Source organism: Anopheles ziemanni, chromosome 3 (assembly GCF_943734765.1).
Source record: "Anopheles ziemanni chromosome 3, idAnoZiCoDA_A2_x.2, whole genome shotgun sequence".
Classification (NCBI taxonomy): Eukaryota; Metazoa; Arthropoda; class Insecta; order Diptera; family Culicidae; genus Anopheles; species Anopheles ziemanni.
In genome coordinates this window covers 5,433,906-5,458,505 of record NC_080706.1, presented here as the reverse complement: position 1 = coordinate 5,458,505, position 24,600 = coordinate 5,433,906, and the positions used below count along the sequence as shown (strand labels likewise).

Below are 24,600 nucleotides of genomic sequence, written 5' to 3'. Positions count from 1 at the left end.
AGCATTTCGTTCGGTTTTTTTTCTGCGTACATCCTTCCGGAACACTTTCGATACACTTATCTCGCGTTCGATTTATTTTTATCTCTACCATCGGTTTTTGCTACTTCAGCGACCGTTGCTTATCGTTGGCGCCTTTAACGTTGTCGGTTAATGATGGAAAGGTCAATAAAAATTGAAAGTTTTCCATGCGGAGTGTTGGGAAAATAGTTTAGTGCCAACTTTCTTCTTTGCCTATATTCTCTTTGAATCTCTTTGGTTGGTTTCCTACGGTGGTTTGCGGTTTTCCGTGTTTGATTTATACTAGCGCTAGTAACACGAAAATGCAGTCACGTTGCACCGGTCGATTGAAAAAAAAATCTTGTTAAAAATATTCCTCATAAGGGATGCTTGAGTCATGCTCTATTCATATGGGATATTTTATGCAGAGATTGATTTGGACTTTAATTAATGTGAGTTTGGCTACAATAATGCAGATAAACATAGTTTTACTGGTTTTGAAAAAGTACTTTATTGGATGTGTTGTTTAATTTCATTTAACATACTTCATTAAACTTTAATCTAAATCATGAAAATAATATTATTCTATGAAGCAGAACACAAACATTTCCTTAGATAAAACTTAAACTACAAAATAAAAAAGGGATGTTCAGTAAATGAACTTTAAATAAATATCAAACCATTAGAAGAAGCAATCTACCTGCAAATAGTAGTGCCTGCCTGTGTGCATCAAGGTCTTCAAGATGTAGGCTCAAAAATGATTAAAAATATGGCATTGGGGCAGGAATTCAAAGAACCCCACCAAAAGGTTGAGAAAGAGGCGGGTTTTCATCTCTCCAGATTAATGTCTATGAATGGTAGCACGAGCGGCACATTTATGAAGATTTAAAAGGTAAAGCGTGCAGCTCAGATGAGTTTTATAGTCATCAACGCCACCATTTGTCTTCGGAGGATGACCTAATTGTCGCACTTTATCATGTTTATGATTACATTTTGCCCGTGATTTCGTGTTGGGTGTAGTGAAATGTTTTTGGTTAATGATACCGATCACTTTTCAACAGAAAAAAGGTAGCTTTTAGTTTGGGTAACTATTTGAAAAGTGGTATAAATATTTTCGATGTCACTAATATTAAGCAGAATGAGCTTAAATTGTGACACAAAAGTAATTTACCTTAATGGCACATTTTTCTCTCCATTCGAAATGTATCCTTCCGTGTGACGACACTCTGTTCCGTTGCATCTCTTCACTCTCGCTACCACCATTAATCGTTGAAGGGAGCATCGAACCATTCGCCAGCTCAAGTTCGATTAGAAACGAACAGGTTCCGTCCGATTCCGATGGCTAACGGATCCGGTCTCCCTCCCAGCCCCTCCTCCATAGAGATGGCCGGAATCGATCGAGAGTGGCGTACAAGAAACGAAAATCTCGTCTCCTCCGTCCACTCAAACGCCCGGCGGCGTTGAACGTTTCCCCCGATCGGGCAGGCCGCTCACGTCGCTGCACTAAGCGCGCCCGTTGTTTACAATTTCACCTTCCAAATGATGTTTTGACGAGGCGCCCGATTCGAGCCTTTCCTTCCGAATGCGCCCGTCGTCAACCTCCTTGTGTTTTCTTGCATTTTTTTTGCCTTTGCTTGCCTCGCTTTGTCTCTCGCTGTCATCGAAACGGAATGCAAACAAGAAGGAGACAAATATAAACGAAACGCAAATAGTCCCTGCTAAACACCCCATCTGGGATGGGTTTTTGGGGAGGGGGAGAGATGAAATGCGCCCGAGGAATAAAAAGGCCACCTTTCGAGTCCCATTATCAGTGGGTCAAGTTTTCGTTCGGAAACAGGTTTTTCAGCGCTGTCCCAGAGGAATCACGCCGGCATGGGACGGGGGACCGCTGGTATGTCCAAGCCCGGGAAGCACTCCTGAACTAAACCGTGTACGCGCGCGCGCAAGGAAAAGGTAAAGCGCGGGTTGATGGGTGCCCATTTGTTGCTTTTTTGCTTTTGGGAAGATTTGAAACGTGCTCGAGTACATTACGCTGAATATGTCGCTGGATGCTTCAAGTGCAGACAGCCGTGTGACATATGGTCGAGCGCACTTTAAATTCCATCCGCGAGCCATTTCACTGAAACCGACGAGGGTGCAACGAGCCGTAAGGGATGATCGTGTGACCATTTGTCTTTCGTGGTCGCTTCTCTCGTCCGAAGAGTGATTGAAATGAAAGTGTGACTAAAACCTCCTTCTCATAGCTGCTCGCATTCAACGAGCCTTGCTTAGATTATTATTTTGTGTTTTTAATATGCTCCTTTCTCGTCAACATTTAGTTGAGCCCATTTCCGAAATGTGCCGCTTCAAGCTTTAGTGCATCATTCTATTTTAAACACTGACAGCATCTATTTGTCATTGGCCGCTCGAGGTGCTGCATGGAGAAATGCAGCATCTTTCTCGTTTTCGGGGGCGCTGCTTAATGGCACAACCTAAACATTACACCACATTTTTGGTTATGCTTTCAAATGCTCCTAACCACGGGAGAAATTTGATTGATACACACCCAAACACATTAAGGCTAGCGGTCGACGTTGCATACGAAGAAAGGACGGCTCCCAAAGCGTAAGATCGGGATGAATGAACACAATTCTGGCAGGGGTACCCTTTTTCCGTTCTAGTTATTAAACAGTAAAAAAGGAAAAACAGAGAACCCGCGCCTTGTCTCATTGACCGCCAAGAAAAAAAGAAAAGCTCCCTTAAATGGCCCTAATCAGTACCGGTATTGATCGAAATGTGTTGGCAACACAAAGCGGTGCCCGCAAAAGGATTAAACCGACCGATCATCGGTGGTTTGATCAACCGTGGAATCGACCGTAAACGAATTCATCCTGCCCAGGCGAATGTTTTCGGAGTAGAGAGAGTGGAACAAAAAAAATACGGCTGCCATCAAAAGGACTTCCCCCAGACAGTGTGGATGTGGTTAGGACAGAAACAGAATTGCTTTTAATATATTTTTAATTACAAACAGGGGAAAAAAAATCACTCACTTAAACGAATGGCGGTTTGAATAACGAAGAAGGGTTAGGAAACAAAATCCCCTTTTCAGGAAGGGTTTCGAAAACTTTGAACCGTGCGGGAACGTGCACAAATTGATTTAAATTCCTTTCTCCAGCGATCAGCTGAACGCGAAGAAAGAACGAACGGGCGAGTGGGAGAGAGAGAAACGTGAACCGACACGCTCAACGACTCGTCCCACAAATCGTCCTGCTCGAGCGAAGCGAACGAACTTGAGGTTCGTCGCCTGCTGGACGTATGCCGCGCGTTGAAGTCTTTTGTATCCTTTCGGCACGGAACCGCCCAACCGAGCTGAGCTTCCTCAAGTCGGTGTAGGGAATCGATGCGCAGCGTCACGGGGCAAGGTGTATCGATCTCGGCATGACGCGGGTGTGCACACAATAAATCAATCACCGTCATCGACGGGAATCCTCGCGCGCCCAAACGCGACTTCAAGAAGCGACGGTTAATGGTGTGTTGATCGATTCCCGGCGGGTGGCTTCGTGAGCCGGTGTTGCCCTTGGCCCACCTGCCACGACGATCCTTCCTACGACGAGCTACGAGAACATTTGTTGATGAGTAGTGTGAGAAATCTATCCCTTTCGGAGACCGATTAGATGCTCCCTGGGAGGGTAAAAGGACTACGGTCCGATCAGAAGTCTGCTTCATATCGACGCCTCGGTCGGTAAATAAGTATCATACTAAGTAAACCAACTGTTTACTAGACTTTCTCCCCGTTCCAGCGCTAACATGATCGCATCATCGTGGTACAATTTCACTTTCTTTGCTAAATGTTTGTGACGAGCGGGACAACCTGGCTCCCTGCCGGGGAATGGGTTGTTTATTGGCATTCCATAGCCACCAGACCGATCGTGGCAACAATTGTGGAAATGCACGGAAAGTTCGGCCGGGTTGGTCGGGTTTTTGCAAACAACATTCACTTCGCGCTGTTTGTCACTCGGAAATCCGGAAAATAAATAAACCAAAGGCATAAAATATCGCCGGCACGATCGGAATTCCGTTCGGCATTCAAACAGAACGATCTTCTGGTCGCAGCGTAAGTCCAGCATCCCGGCTATCTTTTACAACCCTGATTCCATACGGTCGAGCAAAGGCTTTTGGCGAAACACACTGTTTTTGTATCGGTTAAAAATACAGAAAACTTTCTTTTTCAGTAAATTGCTATCATAAAGAACCGCAGTTTATCGAACGTTCGAAAAAAAGTAAAACTTAAATACAATATTTATCGAAGCGATACTTATGACAGCCGCTGATATGTTTTTCTTTGCCGATTCGCACTCTGGGCAAGTTTAAGTGTAACGTAAATAAAGGTATCATTATTTTCGCATTACTACGACGTTGTTCTCTCGCCTCCCTGCATTGCCTTAAATGGTATCGGGGAACGGAAACATGAGCCCAAGCAGGGCCGATACAAGCGCATGCTTTCCATTAAGCTTCATCGCATGTCATTAGTTCTTATCAAGTCCAGAGGGATTTAACACAAGAACTGCACACCCGAAAATCGAACCAACAAAAGCGCTAAGAAAATGTGAAAGAAAAACCAAACCCGCTCGGTTCAATCCCAACTGGAGCGAAATCCCGGAAATGCATTGGTTTCACTTTTCAATACCTGCAAAAGGTCCATGGTTTTCGGCGGTGGAATTGAAAAAGCATAAAACTAAAACCAAAGGGGAAAGTATCTCACAGGAGGTCGGAACGGGAAGCAACGAGGGGTAGCAAAAGGAGCGCATGGTGGGCGCAGAAAAATCCGATACCGAAATCACCTTCCCGCTGCGCCATCGGCCGCTGCAGCGGTTCCAAAAATCAACAATCATCATTAGCCGCTGCTGCAAACGGCCTCAAAACGTGTGCGCAAGGGCTGGCCGGAGATCCGATGGGCGGCCTTTTTATTTTCCCTTATTTTCCCCATTGTCCATCCCCCACGCCCGCGGGGGGTAAAAGAACCGGCGGAAGGGACGTGCGACGAGAGATGCGGTGGTCTTGCGCTCGGTTGCGTGGAAACGCACGTGAATAAAAACAAACCCGAAAAACGGACAGACACAAGCGACGAACCCCTCCGCTACAACGTCGCTAAACGTCGATAATTAAATGACAGCTTTAATTTTTCGCTGCCTTCACTTCCGCCCGGCGTTCGGAACGGCGGTCGGGCGATCGGGCTGTACTGTCCAGCTGCAGATCGGGATAAATTAATACTGACAAATAACCACTGCCCAGCGCTTTGTGCGGCAATGCGATGGGAAAGGGTTCCGCGAGCTGTGGCTCGTTTTCGATTTCGGCCCGTTCGTTTTCAGTGCTGGTTTTTATCATATTTGCTTCAATTTACTTTGCCGATCGGCAAGAAATATCACACCTTTTGACGTGAGCGGAGGATTCACAAGTTGTCGGCAAACGCACAATCCAATTAAAAAATACAACGGAAAGTAGGTAACATATTTCAAATATGTTCCTACTAATATAAAATTCCAAACAATTCTAAATGCATTTCTTTACGAACCTCACTCACCTTCAATAGACACCGAATCTGATAAGCTTAATATGATCAGTTTGTTTCAATTATTAATTGGAAAATTACTCTCCAACCAGCTAAGGAAGGAACAGGTCCGCCAGAAACGCGACGAAAGGGTTCGTCGCCTCTATTATTATCACGCTCCGGCGTCTCCGCTGTACAAAATGAAACTGCAATCGTTCCCCGATCAAAATTTTACAATTTAATAGCATGTGATGATAAGAAAGATAAAATTAAAAAAAAAGATCAGGACAACTAAAGTTAAAATAACAATAATTACAGCCAACCCGAGCGCCGAAAAGTCGATTGAGTTACTCGGGCGCCCCGGGAACCCGGGGCCGGGCCTTCTTCTGGGGCCCCGGTGCGTAATGATCGGCGGTGAAATAATTATCTTTAACCGGCGCCCGCTTTCATCTTGCCTCGCGCGCGCGCTCTGTGACCCACATTCGCCGACTGGGGCAGCGTTAACTCCCGTTGATAGCTATTTTCCTTCTTTTAATATTTTATATTTTATTCCATCACGTTGGTTTTTTTCTGTTGCTATTTCGGCGAAGGCTCAGCCCTGCACGGTCGAGCAACGAAACCTAAGGGCACAAGTGGCGGCTCGATCGATGTTGATCGAATGCATCGGAAGAAGAAAAAAAAAGGCTCCCTGGGGGAAAGTGATATCGAGGCGGAGGTCAAGAAGGCAAAAGGGCGCTTAATGAAGGTTTCGTTGGAGTGTGATAAATTTCTTTTCCGGCAGACGGTGTGAGCACTATGAAACGAAACTGGGTGAAATGTTGACAGACCAAATGGTCGAGCAGTTGCTTATACTAAATTCAGTTTCCACTTGAAAGAAAAATCAATTGATTTTCAAAATAAACGTAGTTGATCGAGAGGAGAATTTTCAAAATTACCTAGCAAATTTTTGTTAAAGCCGATGGGATCTTCGAAGCTTCTCGAACTCCTTCCAAACGTATCATCATTACCACCTATTGAGCAATTTCTCCAATGGCCCACATCCGGAGATGGTTTTGTGAGCTCATCACGTTGCCACCAGCAAGGTCCTTCGCTTTCATTGTATTCATAATTCATTCCTCCAAACGACCATCTCGCCATCGCCATCTCACACAAGTGAGTCACCGGAACTGCAAACGGATCTAAGTGCTAGATTACCGATCGGATTCCGACATGGCACGGTGCGATCACGTAATGGAGTGATGAAACTCTTCTGCCCTAGTCTCATCCCTTCCAGCCCCGAACGGCGATCGAAAGTGGGTCAGCGTGCCTGCCCAGACCGCCACCGCCGCATCCGAAAAACATCGCTTCACTCGATCGATCACGCGCGAGGGGTTTTCCAACGACGCACAAACGGCCTGCGTGTGACCGCGAAGGGAGTGTCAGTCTGGTAGGGAAAAAGTGTATGAAGAAGGAGATATATGAAATACCATGGCGTAAATAAACTTTACTATTACCAGCGGCTCATCATAAAAAGGACGAGTAGCAACTCATGTGCAAACCTATTTGGTTAGTCATGCGTAGTTGTTCGCTACAAGTTGTCTGGTTGTAGGCAAAACAGAAAAAAAAACACACGAACACGCAAAACAGGGGCACCATTAAACGAAACGGAACAAATAAAACAAAAACCCCATCAATCCCGGACACACTCGCCGAAATCACCCACATCCGGCTGCGGTATCCGGCTTCGGGAAATTATGCAAGCGCAACGAAATACGCCTACCGCCCGCAAGTGTTGCCATTTACGTAGACACGACTTTTCCCGTCACCGGTGGTCGTCGGTGGCTAAAAAAAGGCAAAAAAAGGGTAGACTCACGGCATGGTTGGAGGAACCGTGAGCAAGGGAGGGGCACTGGGGGGCGAAAGTCAGCCAACTGCAGCCAAGGTCCGTGCGGGAAAAAAGAAAGTGCCCGGCCTACGTAAGCCAACCGTCGGGATTGGTTCTCGGGTTCGCTCCTGATCGATCCCGGATGCTTGCAGCTGAAGTCACTTTTGATTTTAAACCGACATACCAACATCGTGGTGATCGGCGGAGAGGGGGGCTATAAGGATGTGTCAGGATGGATGACATTGAGTGCCGAAACGGTATCGCCGTCTAGATTCGCTCACTTCCTCCCTCTCTCTCTCTCATTTAAATCCATTTCAAATTTCAACTCGCATGCTCTTTTTCACTCTCTTTGGAGCGCTTCTGTCTTTCCCTTAATTATTTACATCGATTTTTCTCACTTCACAACACACCGGGCAATCGGGCGGACTTCAAGCAGCCATCAAGCTCGAAACGTCCCTCAAACGCGAAACTTTCTCATTTGAATGATTTATCAGTGCGCAAACATCACCGTACGCTTCATCGTCGTCATCATCATCATGAGCATGATCATAGGAGGGAGTCTCGTCTATTAATAAAAAAGATCCCTCAACACTGACATAAACCTCCCCCAATCCAGTTAGCTGAACATTGGGAAGAAAAAAAAACGCAGATGGATGCAGAGAAAAAGCGCGTGGACGTCTATCGCCTTGAATTTCAAACTCGCACTCAACCCATCGCGTCTCCGTGAGCGACTTGTTCAACGCCATGAAAGCGTGGCCGAAATGGCCGACCGAATGCGCAAAAAAAAAACATTTAAAAAAAGCCCCAACTCAGTCATGCTCCCGCAGCTTCGCCCCACCGTTCGCTCCGAACTCACTCGATGAAAATGAAAGTGAGAGTCCATCTGCTGGGCGGCGCGGAATAGGAGGGCGGGGGGGGGGGGGGGGGGAGTTCGGGAAGTTCAGTGTTCGAGAAAGTTTTTCTGCCCCAAACCAGTGCCCAGCGTGTCGTGACGCTTTTTTTTCCCCAAGAGCGGGGAGCGCACGATGCGTCCGCCCGTTTTCGCTCCCTTTCCGGCGAAACGGCACGATGATCATTTCGAGTGAAGGCCACCGCGAGCCCTCGCTAAGGGTTTGCTTCCAGCTTTAACCGAAAGAGGGGAAAAGAAAGCGATGCGATCTCGCGAAGGAGCGTTGTAAAGGGGAAAAAGAAAGCGAGCAGATCAGCGCACTCGCATGAGCGGCTTCTTCGATCAAAGTGAGTGGCGCTTTGGATGATCGTCTACTTGGAGAAAGAGGAACTGAGAAAAGGAGCATTTCTTCAGGAAAATGAGTGGGGAGGGGTGGGGGGGGGGTAGGGGAGTGTATATGATCACGATCATCGCGCAGGTAGAAAGCGTGCACGTACTGCTGGCAGAGTGGGGAAAATGGAAAGCATGCAGCATCTCACACTCGGCCCCGGGCACTCATCGGCGTTCAATCTTGCAGCTTGGTTGGCTTGGCCGGCTGGTGGTCTGGACCGGTGCGGTTAGTTGGGCACTATTTTCGAAACGCGACGGTCGCACTGCGTAGCCGCATCCTCCGCCCGGTACATCGCGCACACTCCGCGAGGCGTCGAACACGTCTCCAACGGATGGTATTTTTTTTGTTTGTTGCAAACGGTTCAGGTTCGGTCCAGTTCCGGTTCGTGCTGCGGTTTTCCACCAAGCGTGGTTCGTCCAAAGGGTGCGTCAACGAGGCTTAGGGTCCTTTCGAAAATTGTTTTCGTCCATTGACCGATCCAAGGCACGAACGAGTGAAGTGAAGGTGGCTAACGCGTGTGTGCACTAAATAAAACCACAAAACCAACCGTACCCGTCAGTATCACCGATTCGTGATACGTGCTTGTGCTTTCGGAGTTAAAGTGTAAGTTTAAGATGGTCGTTTTACATATTTCAACTGAAACTAAACCATATGGAAGGTGCCTTCGCCGGAGCAGAAATTGATCGTGGTACATTTCAGCTAGCGTGCCTTTGCTACCAAACCAAACGCAAACGGTCCCGTTAAGCCCGCGTAATGCTGCAAAAATACGCCGGCAAAAATCGGCCCCGCCGGGCGATCGCCAGTGAAAACGATTCCCCCAGTGACCCATTTACTAGCGCGCCGCATCGGGAAAACCGTCTTCACGGCGAGCGGGTAGCAATTTGATTTTATTTTTATATATATGCTTAATCCAACGAACCGGTCGAAGGAAAGCCTACCTCCCAACAAGCGGCGCGAGCGCGTATGTGATGCGTATCGGGTGGGTGATCCGTTGGAAAAGCGGATTTTTCCCAAAACATACGCGCATCGCGATCGGCAACGCCACCTTGCCTCGTTGGCATCCCGTTGGAACGGCGGAAGGAGTGAGCGGAAGGGCCCGGGGTGTATGAGGAATGTCCCATTACGTTCCATTTTCCGTTTTGTTTGCTCTTTTGCGCCAGTCGTAGTGTGCACCTGCTGATGTTGCGATGACTAGGGGTTTTCCTTTTTTTTATATGTGGTGGTCGTTAAGCGGAACTAAAACGTAGTAAAAAAAACAATCACTTTGTCGATAAGAAGCGTGAAGCTGGTGGATTACCCGTTTTCTCGAACCTTTCCGGAAGTAAAACAAATCAGTGATCGTTTGGCAAAATCAACACACACACCGAAGCGGATTGGAAAGAAACGGGATAGCTCCGAACCGGGTGGAAGTGTTATTTTCGAACCGAAATTCATTGTGACCGTTTGCAAAATAGGATTGCTCTTCGAGAAATACAAAACCTCACCTCACCTTTGCCGGAACAAACAGTAGCAACGAGCAGTGAAAGTGCACCTCCTTGTTCGCTGTGTTCACACGAGCTGGTTGAAGGGTTAGCGAAGTATTAACCGTGGAAAAGGAAACCCACAATCTTGGTGCCCAATTATCGTCAATAATGATAACAAGTTTCGTGGAAAAGCATCGGGAATTTACCACAGCTTACACCAGTGTGTGCTTGTGCTTACACTTGCCGTACGCGTGTGTGTGTGTGTATGTGTGTGTGTACACGTGAACTATGAGCATTCCTGTTGTATCCATCTCGGGATGGCAAAAGCAACAGAAAAAACGAAAGAAAGCCAAACATTTTCTGCACCGTGAAAGTGACGCACTCGGATGTACGGATGCTGTTCATAATTTCATACCGATCAATCATCGTTGTAAATATTACAGACACACACGCGAAACAACGAACTCACTAAAAAACAAACAACAACAACCTGTGAAACAAGAATGCCACGGAAAAGCGGACAGAGGAAACGGTTGCCAGCCACGTGAACTATGCCGCTCTGGGATAAAATCTGGGAAATAAACCGAAAAGAAATCTGGCCACCGATCGGGCCAAATGATCGATCGATCGCAATGAGTGTGACTGTGAAAGTGAACGAACGACCGGTGGCACGGTTTTTTTTTTTTTGGTTTTTGTTTTCAAAGCGGAACCGGATCTGCTCGATCGCGATCGGGGTTGGTGTTGAACGGGTTGGAACGGTTCGACCGGACAGATGGGCGACGGAGTGGTTTGGAGAGAAAGTGGTTTTTTATGTTTGATTGGAATTACTTTTACCCAGTTTGAGTGCGAGAGTGGAATTAAATTGAGCGCAATCCATAAAATCCATTTTTGTAAATCGAAACAATAGGAAAGTTCGTTTGTAAAATAAAGCTCAACTGCTTGTAAAACATCGTTTCGAAAGATGTCCGGTGGGAACTTCTACTCAACCGGCAAGCAGTTTAAGTACAATAGCTCAATTAGCTCTTCCCAAATGGTGCCTTAATTTGACTACACCGACCAAACGAGCCGCAGACAGCACTTTACGGTCGGGTTCCAATCAACACGTTCTCACTTTGCGGCGCGAGCAAAATGAGCAGCTTCCGTGCGCAAAGCATCTTCATCATATTCAAATTCCCCCTCTCCCCCCCCGGCCCTAGCATAAACCGGGCACAGGCAGGCAAATAAAATCCGCCCCGTCATAAACAACACGGGCCACCAACTTGCCGACCCCATAATTCAGCGGCATCTGTTCCTCCTTTCTGCCTCGGGCCCAAAGCGAAGAAAAACGGTTGGCAAGCTTTAACCGGGGGGGTAAAAATGAGCCACCGGTGGCTTCTGTTCAGAACAGTTAGCGGGACCACATCGCATCGGGCTAGTTGGCCATCGTCGACGGCCGATCGTTGCGCAGTTGTTGTTGGCCTCCCGTTGGTTTATTTTTTGTTTTTCATGCTGCTCGTCTGCCGGCGCAACGTGCGCGAAAAACGGCCCGAAGTTCTTTGGCTAGCCAAATTACACCGGTTACATTACGTAATTTGTCATATTTTAAAGCGTCCTGCGGTTCACCGTGGTGATTTACCGTTTTTATTTCTTCAGCGACGTGCCAGATCATGGCGTGAACCATTAATTTTGCTCGTGTTTTGGCACGTTGGAAGCAAACTGGCCCAAGTCATTCACCAAATGAAGACTTTAAATCCATTCCATCGCGTAAAGTTTTGGTGATGAAAATTGATTAAAATTTGCAGCTGTGTGACCGAGAGCTATGGGGGGAAATTAGAGCAATCGTTTCCAAATGAAGGCTCAATTTTTCAATCCATGTTTCTCTCTTTATTCTTATGTTTTCACTAGCACATCGATTCTATTTGGTGTCTATTAAAATTATTCAAACTTATGGCTCTAAATACAGCTCACACGACGCGAGGATTAACACAAGAGCACATTTAAACAATAAAAAGGCTTAGCAATCTTAAGCCAATATCAATGTCATCTTAAAAGGGATCAAATTATTACTTCGTTATTGATGGGTTTTCGGGAAACGAGTCACGATTTCTCAAGTTATTTCTCAATCGCATCTCATCGAAAAGTGGTGAATTTTAATTTTTCGTAGTACATATTACAATCGATTTAGGCGAGTTTGAGATTGCATTAGATCGTTTGATTAACATACCTTTCATTTTCTCTTTCCCTTCACAGACAACGGATACACATACATCGCCATACAAACAAAGAAAAAGAAAAGTGACGATACCGAATAACGAAGCGAAATCTAGCGACGACAAGGGAACACATCCTGTCCGGCAATTTTCACATTTACCTGAAACGAATCGAACGATCGACAACGACAAAAACGATGGCAAACCAAATGCGATCCCTGGTCGCAACATTCGTATTACTTTTCACAGTACTTGAGGTAAGTATATTTGGTACACTATTTACAAACGATCTCTTAACTGTATCTTAACAGAAGGGCTGTGTTTTATGCGCTTTACTCGAGCTAAAGTGAAGCAAAATTCCAGAACATCAGCTATGAAGCATATGTTTGAAGGGATTGAATCGAACCGACACCATCCATCACGTCTCTTCAGTGCCTTAGGCCACATTTTAAAGACCATATCACGGTTGTTACGGTGGGAAACGTTAGCGTGTTGCTCTTTCTTTCTTATTTTCTACATGAAATTTATCTATTTTCTACCACTTCGGTTGGATTTGCGAGAGCAGAGAAAACATGAAGCAACAAAGACTAAACCGTTGGTTCAAAAATGCGAACAATCAACAGTTACGGGCTCTAGTCCAGGGTCTCGGGTCTGATGTTGGGTGCAAAACGTTACACCGTGCCCTTTTGGATGGCGTTTAGAAAGAGGAAATTAATCATTTTTATCGTAGATTCGGATAAGAGAATGTAACAAAATGTGTTATTGCACATACATCTTTTCCATTTGATTTTCAACCCCAACAGTGACATGATTGAAATTGATTGAAATGATGAATTTAAATTGAATAATTTCAATCTAATGTGTTCACTATTATACAACATTAATAAGACGGTACCTCTGCAAACATAGATCTAGGCCAACGCGTGCCGACACGGAAATAGTTTATTCGATTTTCAACACACTCGGACTCGGCTATCTTGATCGCAACGTTACGTAGCGGTCATCAGCTGTCTTTACCAGTTTCTTAACCGTGGAGAAGGGGAATACGAATAAGAATGCGTATCCCCAGAGTATTTCGAAGCGTGGTAATGGAAAAAAACCGCAACGGCCAATGGTAAGGATAATGATAACGATTGATTACGCTTACGTGATCAACGCGGGCCTTACGTGATCTCTCACTTGAAACGTTGACGTAATTTTTAGCCACCGGTGGTGTAAAAGTATGACTCGTGAACCATCCATGTAGGCAATGATATGAATTTTGGAGGCAAATTTTGTGGAACATGACTTGTGTGATGACACTTACCTCACCGGCATAATGCCACGTTGTGTTATAAATCGTGCCGTTCGAGCCGAACTTAACGATGAAAGGTTGTACCCGGAAACTTTTCTCCGCTTTTATTACACTTGCTCCACAAAATTGAGCCATGTCGTATCGTAAAGCCATTACAATCCGTGTCCCAATCTGTACTGAATCATTGGGCAACAAAAGGAAAAAAAGAACAAACGGTTAGCAATTAGTCTGTGCGAGGTTTTTTTTCGAATGCTGTTCCACAATAAAAAGAAGCGTACAACGAACGGCACGGTAATATAAATGCAGCGCTAAATAACGAAGACGGATTAGGTTGTCAGGCTCGTTATGGAACAGTGTCAGCAGATGGGCATAGTGAAGAGCGAACTGTGATCGTGAAATAAAAGCCATGGGAAAACAAGCGCGATGGGAATGGCGGTGGAAAATCGGCCTCCCTTGAAGCTGCACTTTCCAGTGTGTTTGCTCCCATCGCGATGCGACAGTGACAAAATAATCGAATAGGGCTCGGAAGGGTTTTCCGAAAAGAAAGTAAGATAGCTCAATCTACGAGCAAAAACCCAACAACCTTCTCGCCAGATCACGTCCGATGCATCCAAGTCGCAACGCATTACGGTAAAACTGCACATCGACAGTCGGCACACCGTGTTCCCTATTTGCCAGTTTTGATTTCTTTTTTGGTTTTCGAAAGAAAAACTTTCTCCTTCACGTACCACCGATGCAAAACAGATGGTTTTATACATTGTTGTGTTGTTTGTTTCCCGTTTTTCGAGTTGTGTTTTGAGCCGACAATGTTTGCCGCGAAAATGTGGGTGCGAATTAACACTGCACTTCCTTCCCCTTTTTCCATTATTCCCTTTCTTGCTCGGCTTGGGAGGGGGACGTTCGGTTGAGGAACGCAAAACTCCCACAAATTTTGCGCAAAGTGGAAAGCCGCTCGGAAAACACCGGTTGGAAAGCTAAGATATTCGGACCGGTGGAGCTGGAAAACCCTGGATCGTTCCCATGCCCTTCCGTGCAATTTGGGAGAGTCGAAGCCGGGGGAGAATGGGCAATAAAATATATTCTCCCACGGCGGGAAAACCCTACGGAGTGGAAAACAACAGTGGAAATCTTGGAATAGGCGTTGAGTTTGAAACATTTCGGTCGAAATGTGTTGGGCATCTTTCGTTGCGGCACACGGAAGGTGTCAGCATCGGAAACTGTTCGTGCTTGTGTCCTCCAACCTCACCCGGAGAGTATAATTGTTTATGTTCATATTCGTTTTGTTCATTTCACGTCCATTTTCACCTGCTTCGAGTATTGGGTTTTGCACTCTTCTGCTTCGTTTTCTCCTTCATAATTTCTTAATAACTTTATCCTGTGATTATCGTCTTTTTGTGTGTTGCTGTTTTCCCTCATCTTTATCATTTATCTTAAAACGAGCCAGCGCTTGGGCAGCGGTAGATAAAATTATCTGCGCTTCCACCTGCCTAGGTGGTTGCGAAATTTCTCTTTCCGTAAGATATTTAAAACCGTTCCCGCTGTCTCCTCCGAGAGATTTGGAGAGATTTTTCCATCTCGCGGTACCACGCGACTTGGCGAAGGGAAACCGGCGGCCAGCCGTCCAATTGCGATGGAAGCGCGAACAGTGTAGCAGACTAATTTCTGCCCATATATAATGATTGTTCGGTCCGTTGCGGTGGTAGTTTGGTGGCTTTTGCCGTGGCTGTTGCGAAATGTTGCTCGCGAGGCTGGATTATGTTTTGTTTTTCACCGCTAAGTAGCGGGAAATTTAGCGTTCGATTTGGTGTGGAAGAAAGTGCCACGCGACAAGTGTTTTGTTTGGTTTTTGTACGTTTTGTTGTTCGTTTCCTTTTCTTCGTTCGGTGATAGGTAGTACTTATATTTTTATCTATTTATGGGGTTTGTCGTACCTCTAAAAATTAAAATTATATTTGATTCAAATCGAAACTAAAAACCCTTTTTTCTTTATAACGACTCCACCGACTAAATAATTTTATAAATACGTATAATAAATTTGTATATTCAGAGCAAAATTTCACACTTCCGACCGTTACGTTGTACTTACCAATCGCGCCTTTCTTCACGCACAATTGTCGATCGGATAATTTTGCCAAAAATACAACGCCCGGCGGCTGTCCGGGATAATACCGATTGAATGTCAATTTCCCTTGAGGTCGTAGGTCCAATTTCGGCTTTTTGCCCCATCGTCCGCAAAAGAAAAAAAGCAATAATGGACACATGTCTCCCTTTCCCATCGTCGTTGACCGATGAAAGGGAAAAGGGTTCAACTTACCTCGGCTGGCAATGTTTCTGTTGCTCGGTGGATGTTCTTTTACTTCCCACTCCCTGGCTCTCGGTGTTGGTGTCCGGTTTCAGTGAAAGTGTACTTCCCAGAACGCCGCGGAGTGGTACCTTCGCTCGGTCGCATTGTATTGGGATCCTTCGCAAACTTCAAAGGTTTCAACAACGGGAGAGGGCTGAACGGCTGGGCTTTTCCGGTGGTTTCCCTTTTGCACCCTTTTTTGTGAGCATTTTTGCCAGTTTGCTGTAGTTCATTCCGCACGGCTCGATACACTCGGCTGAACCCGTTATAGATGATATACGATTACATCAGCGTGACCTAATTTAATTCTCCCGGCCGGTTCAGCTGCTTGGCCGCGTCGTGTTGTGTTTCTTACGGTCACCTAAAGGTGTCTCTTTCAAGTTCTCCCAGCTGTTACTTCCGTTGTTGTTTTTAATCGCAAAAAAGCCGCATGTGATAATTTGTTTCAATTTACCTTTCTTGTTCAAATCAACCTTTTCGTTAATGATAAAATTCCGATGGATAAAATGTATCAATTCTTAACGGTGTTGGCTTTTCCTTCTTCTTTTACCAATTTACCGACCAACGAACAACGGCTAATCGAAACCCCCATGAATTAAACACACATTAGAAATCGTTGCACCGAAATGCCGATCGATTCGAGCAGTTCCGCCCGTTGAGCAACATGGACGATGCGCCGGTTGGCTTTCTAGTGCGGACCCTTTTTTCTCTCCTCCGCCTGTCTGTTTTCCCCCCGACGAGTAGGAGAAAATTTGAAAATTGCATCCAATGAGCGATGATTCACTGTGCATTGTTTTTCCCCGACTTCATCTAATTGCAAATCAAAATGGAAGAAGAAACGAAAACGTCGAGCTACGGAAACAAACATAGCCCCTGGTTGAAGCCAACCAACGGGAGCTGGTGGGCTTTTTTTTTGTTGTTTTCTCTCCTGGTTTTCCACACGTGAAGATCGTGGAAAACCTGCCGCGTTGCGCGATTGAGCATTGGATCCCATCTGGTTGGATACGTTTCACATCTACGAGCTGACGATTTGTGAATCGTGCCGATTATATCTCCGTCCGCGTGGCTGAGTGTATTTGACAGTCTTTGTGCGTGTATGTACATGTGCAGCATAAAGGCAGCTAGGCGAGTAGAGAAGGGTGGGATGCTTTCGGGTGAAACGCCTTGCGAGAGAGTACCGCGCGGAACTTTCACTTTGCTTTCCACTTGACGTGTGGGCTCGTAAAAGGGAAGATTGTAAGTTTCTCCAAGCGCGCCGGAGCAGAATCACCGATGTGTGCGCCTCAATGCCGGCCTTCTTCGCGTTACCGCTCGGGGGGTCACTTACTTCCTCCCTGTCCCCTATCCCTGACGGTGGCGCGTGCGGAAATCGTGGATTAGAACAGCGAGCTGGTGGTCAGATGATTAGGGAAACGAGATCTCTTCAGCTCGCGTGGGCAAAAAAGAGGAAGAGTGCAACCTTCACACCTGCCGTGCGAAACTTTCCATGGAGATGTCATTCCATTTCACCGGTTTGAAAGTTATGATAGGAAGAATGAGAGATGAAGTATCAAAGAATTTATATTTTTGATATTTATAAATATTTCATTCAAGAGTTTTGTGGTAGTTAAATAAGTTTAATGGAAATTGATTGCTGTAAATCTACTTAGCATTTCGATATTATTATTATTATTATTATGATTCCTACGAACCCGTCATTTATACTATGTATTTAAACACGAAACACCCTGATTCGTTGAGGGCAGCAATAGAAATCGATTTCTTGTGGCGACCTTTTCCCTCACCGCAATCTCCGGCGGATTAAATGGCGCTCCTTTTTCCCGGCTACGATAGAAAATACCATCCACTCGATAGAAAATAAATCCAGCCAAAATTATAGGGTTTGCAATATCCAAAACCCGTGCGCTTCTCGCCGGAGGATAATCCACCCCATGAACAAACTATTAAATCATTCACCGGCAATTAGCGAGCCTAAAAAAAAGCGCTCGACGATCGATCGAGCGCTGGTTTTCGACCATTTTCGAATATTTTAGGTTTTCCACCGCACCATTGCGCCCGTGTGTGGTTCGCGTGTATTTGTGTGGTCCTTCTGCGAAAGGGGGTGCGGTTTGCCGTTTTTGGGCCGGACCACCCTTCGAAGCTCGAAGCCCAACCCTAGGCTCGGTTTGCTCGGTTTTCGCCATTTGACCCAGTTCCGGCGTCTGATGATCTTTGCTTTCGTTGCTTTCTGCGGCGCAGTTCGAAGGTGTTTGATACACGAAATTAATTATTAGAGTTTGAACACACCCTGTAGAGAGTGGAACGACCGGAATCACTTTTTCTTCCTCCGTATCGCTGACGAAACACGATCGAGAAAACAGCTTAATTGTACCCTGTTTCACCAATCGGGCCGTATCTAAACTGCGCCAATACTCATTCATATTGCCATTAAATGTGGGGCTGTGTTTCTGTTTTTAATCTTCATAATAATTTGATCGGAAGTTATTTGAGGTTAGTGAATGTCGTAGCACCTGGTTGCCAAATACTCTACTAGTTATATTTCAAGCTGGGCAAACGGTTTACCTAATGTCTAATAGAAACAGGTAGCATACAAATTCCTTTTGAGTAAAGTTATGCATCATTATTTATTTCAAAAAAAGTATCCTTCATTCTGGACACACTGGCAATAAAATTGATCTGCCAATTGTTTGCCAAAACGAGGAGCAAATGAACTACGGGAGAAAGTTTTCTCCTTCAAGAAAGCCTTTTAAAAAAGCAAGACAAACTTGTTATCATCTGCCACATGGCATTATTAATGACAAGTGACGTATTAAAGAAATGCCACAGGAAATCTAACACATTGTTGCACCTAGTTAGAAGGACCGGGTAATTGATTTGCATGCTTATGCTGAGGGAACCTCTTCCGTCCGGCAATAAAAGTCCAATATGTATGCTAATCTACACTGATTGATGGCCCACCAGGGGTCGGCACAGTTTCACACACGGCAAGCAACAATATTATAGATTTATCAGCTTTACCACCAAAGTTTGAAATCTTAGTAAATTAAACTATGATTGAATAAAATCCTATGTCTCATGGATACGTATTTTATTCGCAAGTTTTTGATTACCGAACCCTGACTTACACAACCTCGATCGATCGATCAATTACGCCTCAATCGATCTAGCGATGAAGACGCGCCTAATTAACACTCTCTCCTAACACAGTGAGAGTAACCACTCCGTATTCATTAAGGGGGCCGCTTAGTGCAGCCTCCAAGAAGCATACTTAAGACCTTGGCCATAAGTTTACCCAAACAATGACGATGGCAGGCATTTGCTGCTGTTGGTTTATTTTTACGCCGTTAATTTACTGAAGTGTTGCTGGACTCTGGTTCCACAGCATCTTTCACATCGCATTCATCACATCGTAGAGGGAAGTTGTAGCTCCAAGAAGCATACTTAAGACCTTGGCCATAAGTTTACCCAAACAATGACGATGGCAGGCATTTGCTGCTGTTGGTTTATTTTTACGCCGTTAATTTACTGAAGTGTTGCTGGACTCTGGTTCCACAGCATCTTTCACATCGCATTCATCACATCGTAGAGGGAAGTTGTAGCCCGTTGGAAGCCGGGTTTACTAGCGGAAAAACTAGCTTCGATCGGAAGTGCAAACCAGTTGTACATTGTCAACCTAATTTGATGCTGCTTTAATGCTCTCCTACTCTCACTCTCACTAACGACACCTGTGTGTTCCTTTTCACCTCGTCGCTTTTCCGCATGTAATCTGATAGCCCAGCATAGGCTGCGGAGGTACCCTTTCGGAATCGAACCGATGGATTTATTTATTTACCTATCGCTTGCACGCTTGCATCCTAACGGACCTCACCGCAAGTGCGTTCGAATCTTCCTCAACCCAATCGTTGACTATGTTGTGTGCGAATTGAAAATGGAGAATCTTTGCCATCTCTCGTACCTCGTGCGCGGTTCGGTTTGGCGAAACGCGACGCAATGGTGCGTATCCGAACCGATCGGGAGAAGAAAGTGTAACGACGATACCGAGTGCGGGTTTCTAGGGCACTACCGTCGACGTCCGCAATTATGACCATACCTGTCCCTGCGTCCTGGCTGCAGCAGCATGTGGATTTTGTTTTTCCGCTACAGATGCTCTGCGCGTGGCAAAAATATTGTGAAAAAGAAGAACCCAACGCCTGCCAATGTCGTTAGAGCCGATCGAAGCGCTACGGAAACCGGAAACACGCTAGTCGGAGGGTACGAGCGAGAGGAAAGCGAAATGAGTGATCCATCGTTTGACTCCGCACGGGACGAAGCGGTTGGCCACAGGACGAACGCAGCGAAACGGGAGCTTTTCGTCTGCAGAAACCACTTTTTGCACCGGTTGTGCCGATGGCTAACGAAACAAGATTTTCCAACCAGCCCGTTGGCCTTTAAAGTTACTGGTAGGCGGAAAACGGGCTATTCGGTGGATTTACGGCCTGCTTAACAAATTGTCGTGTAATGCTATCCCGGCACTCTCACTCACTAATTTTGTTACATTTTCTTCCTTTTAGCAGGGCCCCAGCAACATGCATTAGCTTTTCCGCTTATCGTGAACAAGCATTATATACATTGAAGAAAAATTAGCCAATTTTCAGCACATTTTATCGGTGTGGAAAGGAGAAAGTCGTTCGCCTCCCGCCACATGCATGTTTGCACAGTTTGAGCTAGCGTTTTGTGCATCTTAAATGGATTTACAAAACCATCGAAGGGCAAGACTGATGGAGAATTTTGATTTAGTATTCACACGAACGCCCTTGACGAAAGCCTCCCTCCGCTAGACATCGGGCGAACATCGGACGGATATAAATCGATCAGCACGTGCAATGAGCTGCATTGTTTTCCACCATCAATTGCATTTCTACCGCCGCTTTTTCTTTCCGAACACAATAGCTTGGGTGTATGTATGGGAGTCTTAATGCTAAAACTATGCTTTGGAGAGTGTTTTGATGGGGTTCCATCCTAAATACCTCTCCGCGCCCTTTCGGTGGCCCCCTCCAACGGAAAGCACTTTCATCCTACCCGAGGCTCCGTAATTGGGTTATCAGTCACGCATCTTTAAGCGCTACAGTGTTCCTTCATATGGGCCGCTTTTACGTGAATGTGTGGAGAATATACCGAGAAGAGGGAAAAATAGCTCGCACAAAAATAATACATAAAAACGGATTTGGAAAAAAGCATCTCATACATTTTATGACCAGGCGAGTAACAGTGAAGAGAAGTGGAATTAATGTTTTCCGAAGCTGACCTACAAATAAGGTGCGGCGCTCCGAAATGTTTAGTTTTTCCGGCATGAAAATAATTAAATGAAAAATTAATCAGTGTGCTCCAAATCAATAGAGAAACGGTTCAAAAGAATAGAAACGCACAACACAAATACATTCGTACACCGGAAATGTGCACAGGAATCATGTGGAAAATTCTTTGTAGTGATCACAGGACAATTTTATTGACTCTATCGTTTAATCGTTCATCGCAACGTTTAAACAATAACAAACAATCCAACAACGTCCCGAAGGTAACTGGAAGAAAAAAAAGGGGGAAAATCGACGAAGAAATGGTTAATGTTTCGCAACTCATCATCAGGGCTCGTAGGGACGGCGGTGACGGTAAACGAAGAGAAAGCGTTTCCACCATGTGTTCATACGGTACGCGAGATCAACAACGGTTCGCAAAGGGGAGAATCGTGGTTTTTATTTTCCATCGTCTTCCTCTCTTATGTTTCTCGATGCACGCCAGAAGGCCGCGCCACCGCATCATGTTTGGTCGAGCACTACGCGTCGGTTTCCGTCCGCCAGCTCGCAGGGAAAATCTGTACCGGTTTCGTTTAATTACCGTTTTTTGTAGAGGAAAAGCTCCACATGCTTCAGCACACAGTACGCTCGATTCCATGCCGGCGCTGATGGTGGCATTTTTATTAGCGTGCGGTCAGTGCAACCATGGTTGTGAGCCCCTGAAGGAAGGACTGATGGCATATTCACGGAGGCTCAGTGGACACTTGCTACGCATTGAATGATGGACCGTCTCCGATTCATCTGCGGCTCAAGAAAAGGCACCAGGCTGCCACTCATAATGCTACCCTTGGGTCCGTTGTTTGGTGAGCCGAAGGAATAAATTAAATCGACTTAATTCGCGGGTATTGATATGGAAACGGTACCAACAGTAGAAAGTGCGCGCAGTCGATCAGTTGGAGATGGTCCAGACGTCCATTGCGTGTTCGATTAAAGGAATCTACACTTCGTTGCCTAGATATTGAACGTTCCGATATTAACATATATACCATTGCAATATGTGCGGTAGATTAAATCTTACACGAAGGTTAATTTCAATTTGCGTAATGTTCAATAACAGTACAAACACTTGGGGTGCTGGACACTTGGCATAAACGACTTCCCTAAGATAAACTTATGTTCACAAAAGCTCAAACAGTCATGCGGACTTTTAACCGAGTGGAGTAGAGTTAAATTATTAATGTATTTGTTTTCTTCCTTAACCCAGAATGTCCACTGTGATGCACCTTTGGTCGATTCGGCAGCCCTGCCGCTGGAGCACAGAGCCATCTACGGTCCGCCAGCACCATCACCAGTATACGGTACGCCTGGTTTGCTGAGTGGCGGCGGAGGTAGCGGTGGCCACCTGGGAGGCGGCGGGGGCGGTGGCGGTGACGACCCGTGGCCGCTGTCCGCCTCGAACGACAGCCCGCAGATCAAGCATCTGCAGGTGCAGTGCGAGAAGACGCACATGCGCGTCAACATCGAGTTCGACCGGCCGTTCTACGGAATGATCTTCTCCAAGGGTTTCTACAGCGATCCGCACTGTGTGCATCTGAAGCCGGGCACCGGTCACCTGAGCGCCACGTTTGAGATCTTCCTGAACAGCTGCGGCATGTCCAGCTCGGCCAACCACAATGCGGCCAGCTTCGGTGGACCGACGCCGTCCGGTAGTTACGTCGAGAACACGATCATCATCCAGTACGATCCTTACGTGCAGGAAGTCTGGGATCAGGTAAGACCCACTGACCGAAGACTACCGGATCATCGTCTCTAATGCTGTGTTTGATTTCACCGTCCGATTTTTTTTTAGGCCCGCAAGCTTCGCTGCACATGGTACGATTTCTACGAGAAGGCGGTCACCTTCCGGCCGTTCCAGGTCGATATGCTGCACGCCGTCACGGCGAACTTCCTCGGCGATAACCTACAGTGCTGGATGCAGATTCAGGTCGGCAAGGGTCCGTGGGCCTCGGAGGTGTCGGGCATCGTGAAGATCGGCCAAACGATGACGATGGTGCTGGCGATCAAGGATGATGAGAACAAGTTCGACATGCTGGTGCGCAACTGCGTCGCCCACGACGGCAAGCGGGCCCCGATACAGCTGGTTGACCAGCACGGTTGCGTGGTGCGGCCCAAGATCATGAGCAAGTTCCAGAAGATCAAGAACTTCGGTCCGTCGGCGTCGGTCGTGTCGTTTGCCTACTTCCAGGCGTTCAAGTTCCCCGACTCGATGAACGTGCACTTCCAGTGCGTGATCCAGGTGTGCCGTTACAACTGTCCGGAGCCGAAGTGCGCCGGAGGCGACTATGGACTTCCGGCCCTGACCGGCAATGGCATTTCGGGCGAATACGGTGCACCGGGAGCGCTGAGCGGCGAGTATGGACCGCCGCACCTGTCGGAGTACGGAGTTCCGCCGGCGGCCTACCCAGATCCGCGTCACCCATCGGACGCTTCCGGAGCCTACTCGGAGAACCAGGACAGCGTGGTGCCACCGCCGCAGGCTCAGACTTCCGCCAACTCGGCCGAAAACAAGTCGGACGGTCCGATCAATGGCAACGACAATGGTCAGTCCCAGTCGCAGTCCTCCAACCCGACGTCGAACGACATTCACGATCACATCAACATGCCACCGCCACCACCCCCAGGCCAGACGTCGTACGTCACCGTCACCAAGCAACAGCAACAGCAACAGCAGCAGCAACTGAAGAAGGACGATGGACTGCCGAGCGAAAACAGTGGCAACCTGGTCAGCCTCGGTGGACGGCCACGTTCGGTCGAGGGTCTGGACGATCTGCGAGGTGTGCGCCGACGACGGGACACGATGTCCGTTGTGATTCGACCGCGCATCTACAAACGAGACGCCCAGGAGATGACGGACGTCAACACGGAGCGCATCATCCAGGTGGTGGCGCCCGGCGACGTCAACTTTGCGCTCAACAACGCGTCCGGAAACGAAACGGTCGTCATTCAGTCGCAGCGCACCGTTGACCCGGAAACGATCTGCATGTCCGTGCCGAGCTTCGTCGGTGGACTGGTGATGCTGTTGCTCGTCCTCGCCGTGGCGTCGCTCGTGGCCGCCTTCCTGTTTGTGCGCGTGCGACACTTCGATCGGAAAGGTACGTCCGTCTGCCGGCCCCACTTCGTACTGTCGGAGCTGTGGACCTAAGATGTCCTCTGTGGACCAGCCAATATGAAGGCGAACCATATGACTACTATCCTCCCCACCGAAACGTGTTCTTATTGTCCTTTCTGTTTCTCTCTCTCTCTCTCTGTTTCTCGTTTCAATTTCTTTCAATCTGCGCCATCTGTTACTCATTCAACGCACCTCCATCGGGA

The 24,600-nt window shown here is 46.7% G+C and overlaps 1 protein-coding gene across 1 annotated transcript; it reads left to right on the top strand.

Annotated features, from left to right (window-relative positions):
• Positions 1-12,517: 12,517 nt before the first annotated feature.
• Positions 12,518-24,430, top strand: LOC131287892 (cuticlin-4). The gene is made up of 3 exons (XM_058316984.1): positions 12,518-12,577; positions 22,493-22,999; positions 23,078-24,430. The coding sequence occupies exons 1-3, from the start codon at positions 12,518-12,520 to the stop codon at positions 24,428-24,430; spliced, it is 1,920 nt and encodes a 639-aa protein (XP_058172967.1).
• Positions 24,431-24,600: the final 170 nt, after the last annotated feature.

Excerpts from the sequence above, each read along its gene's own strand:
- LOC131287892 (XM_058316984.1), top strand. The coding sequence starts at position 12,518 with ATGGCAAACCAAATGCGATCCCTGGTCGCAACATTCGTATTACTTTTC. Across the intron at positions 12,578-22,492 it reads TACTTTTCACAGTACTTGAG|AATGTCCACTGTGATGCACC; the intron begins GTAAGTATATTT and ends TCCTTAACCCAG. Across the intron at positions 23,000-23,077 it reads TGCAGGAAGTCTGGGATCAG|GCCCGCAAGCTTCGCTGCAC; the intron begins GTAAGACCCACT and ends ATTTTTTTTTAG.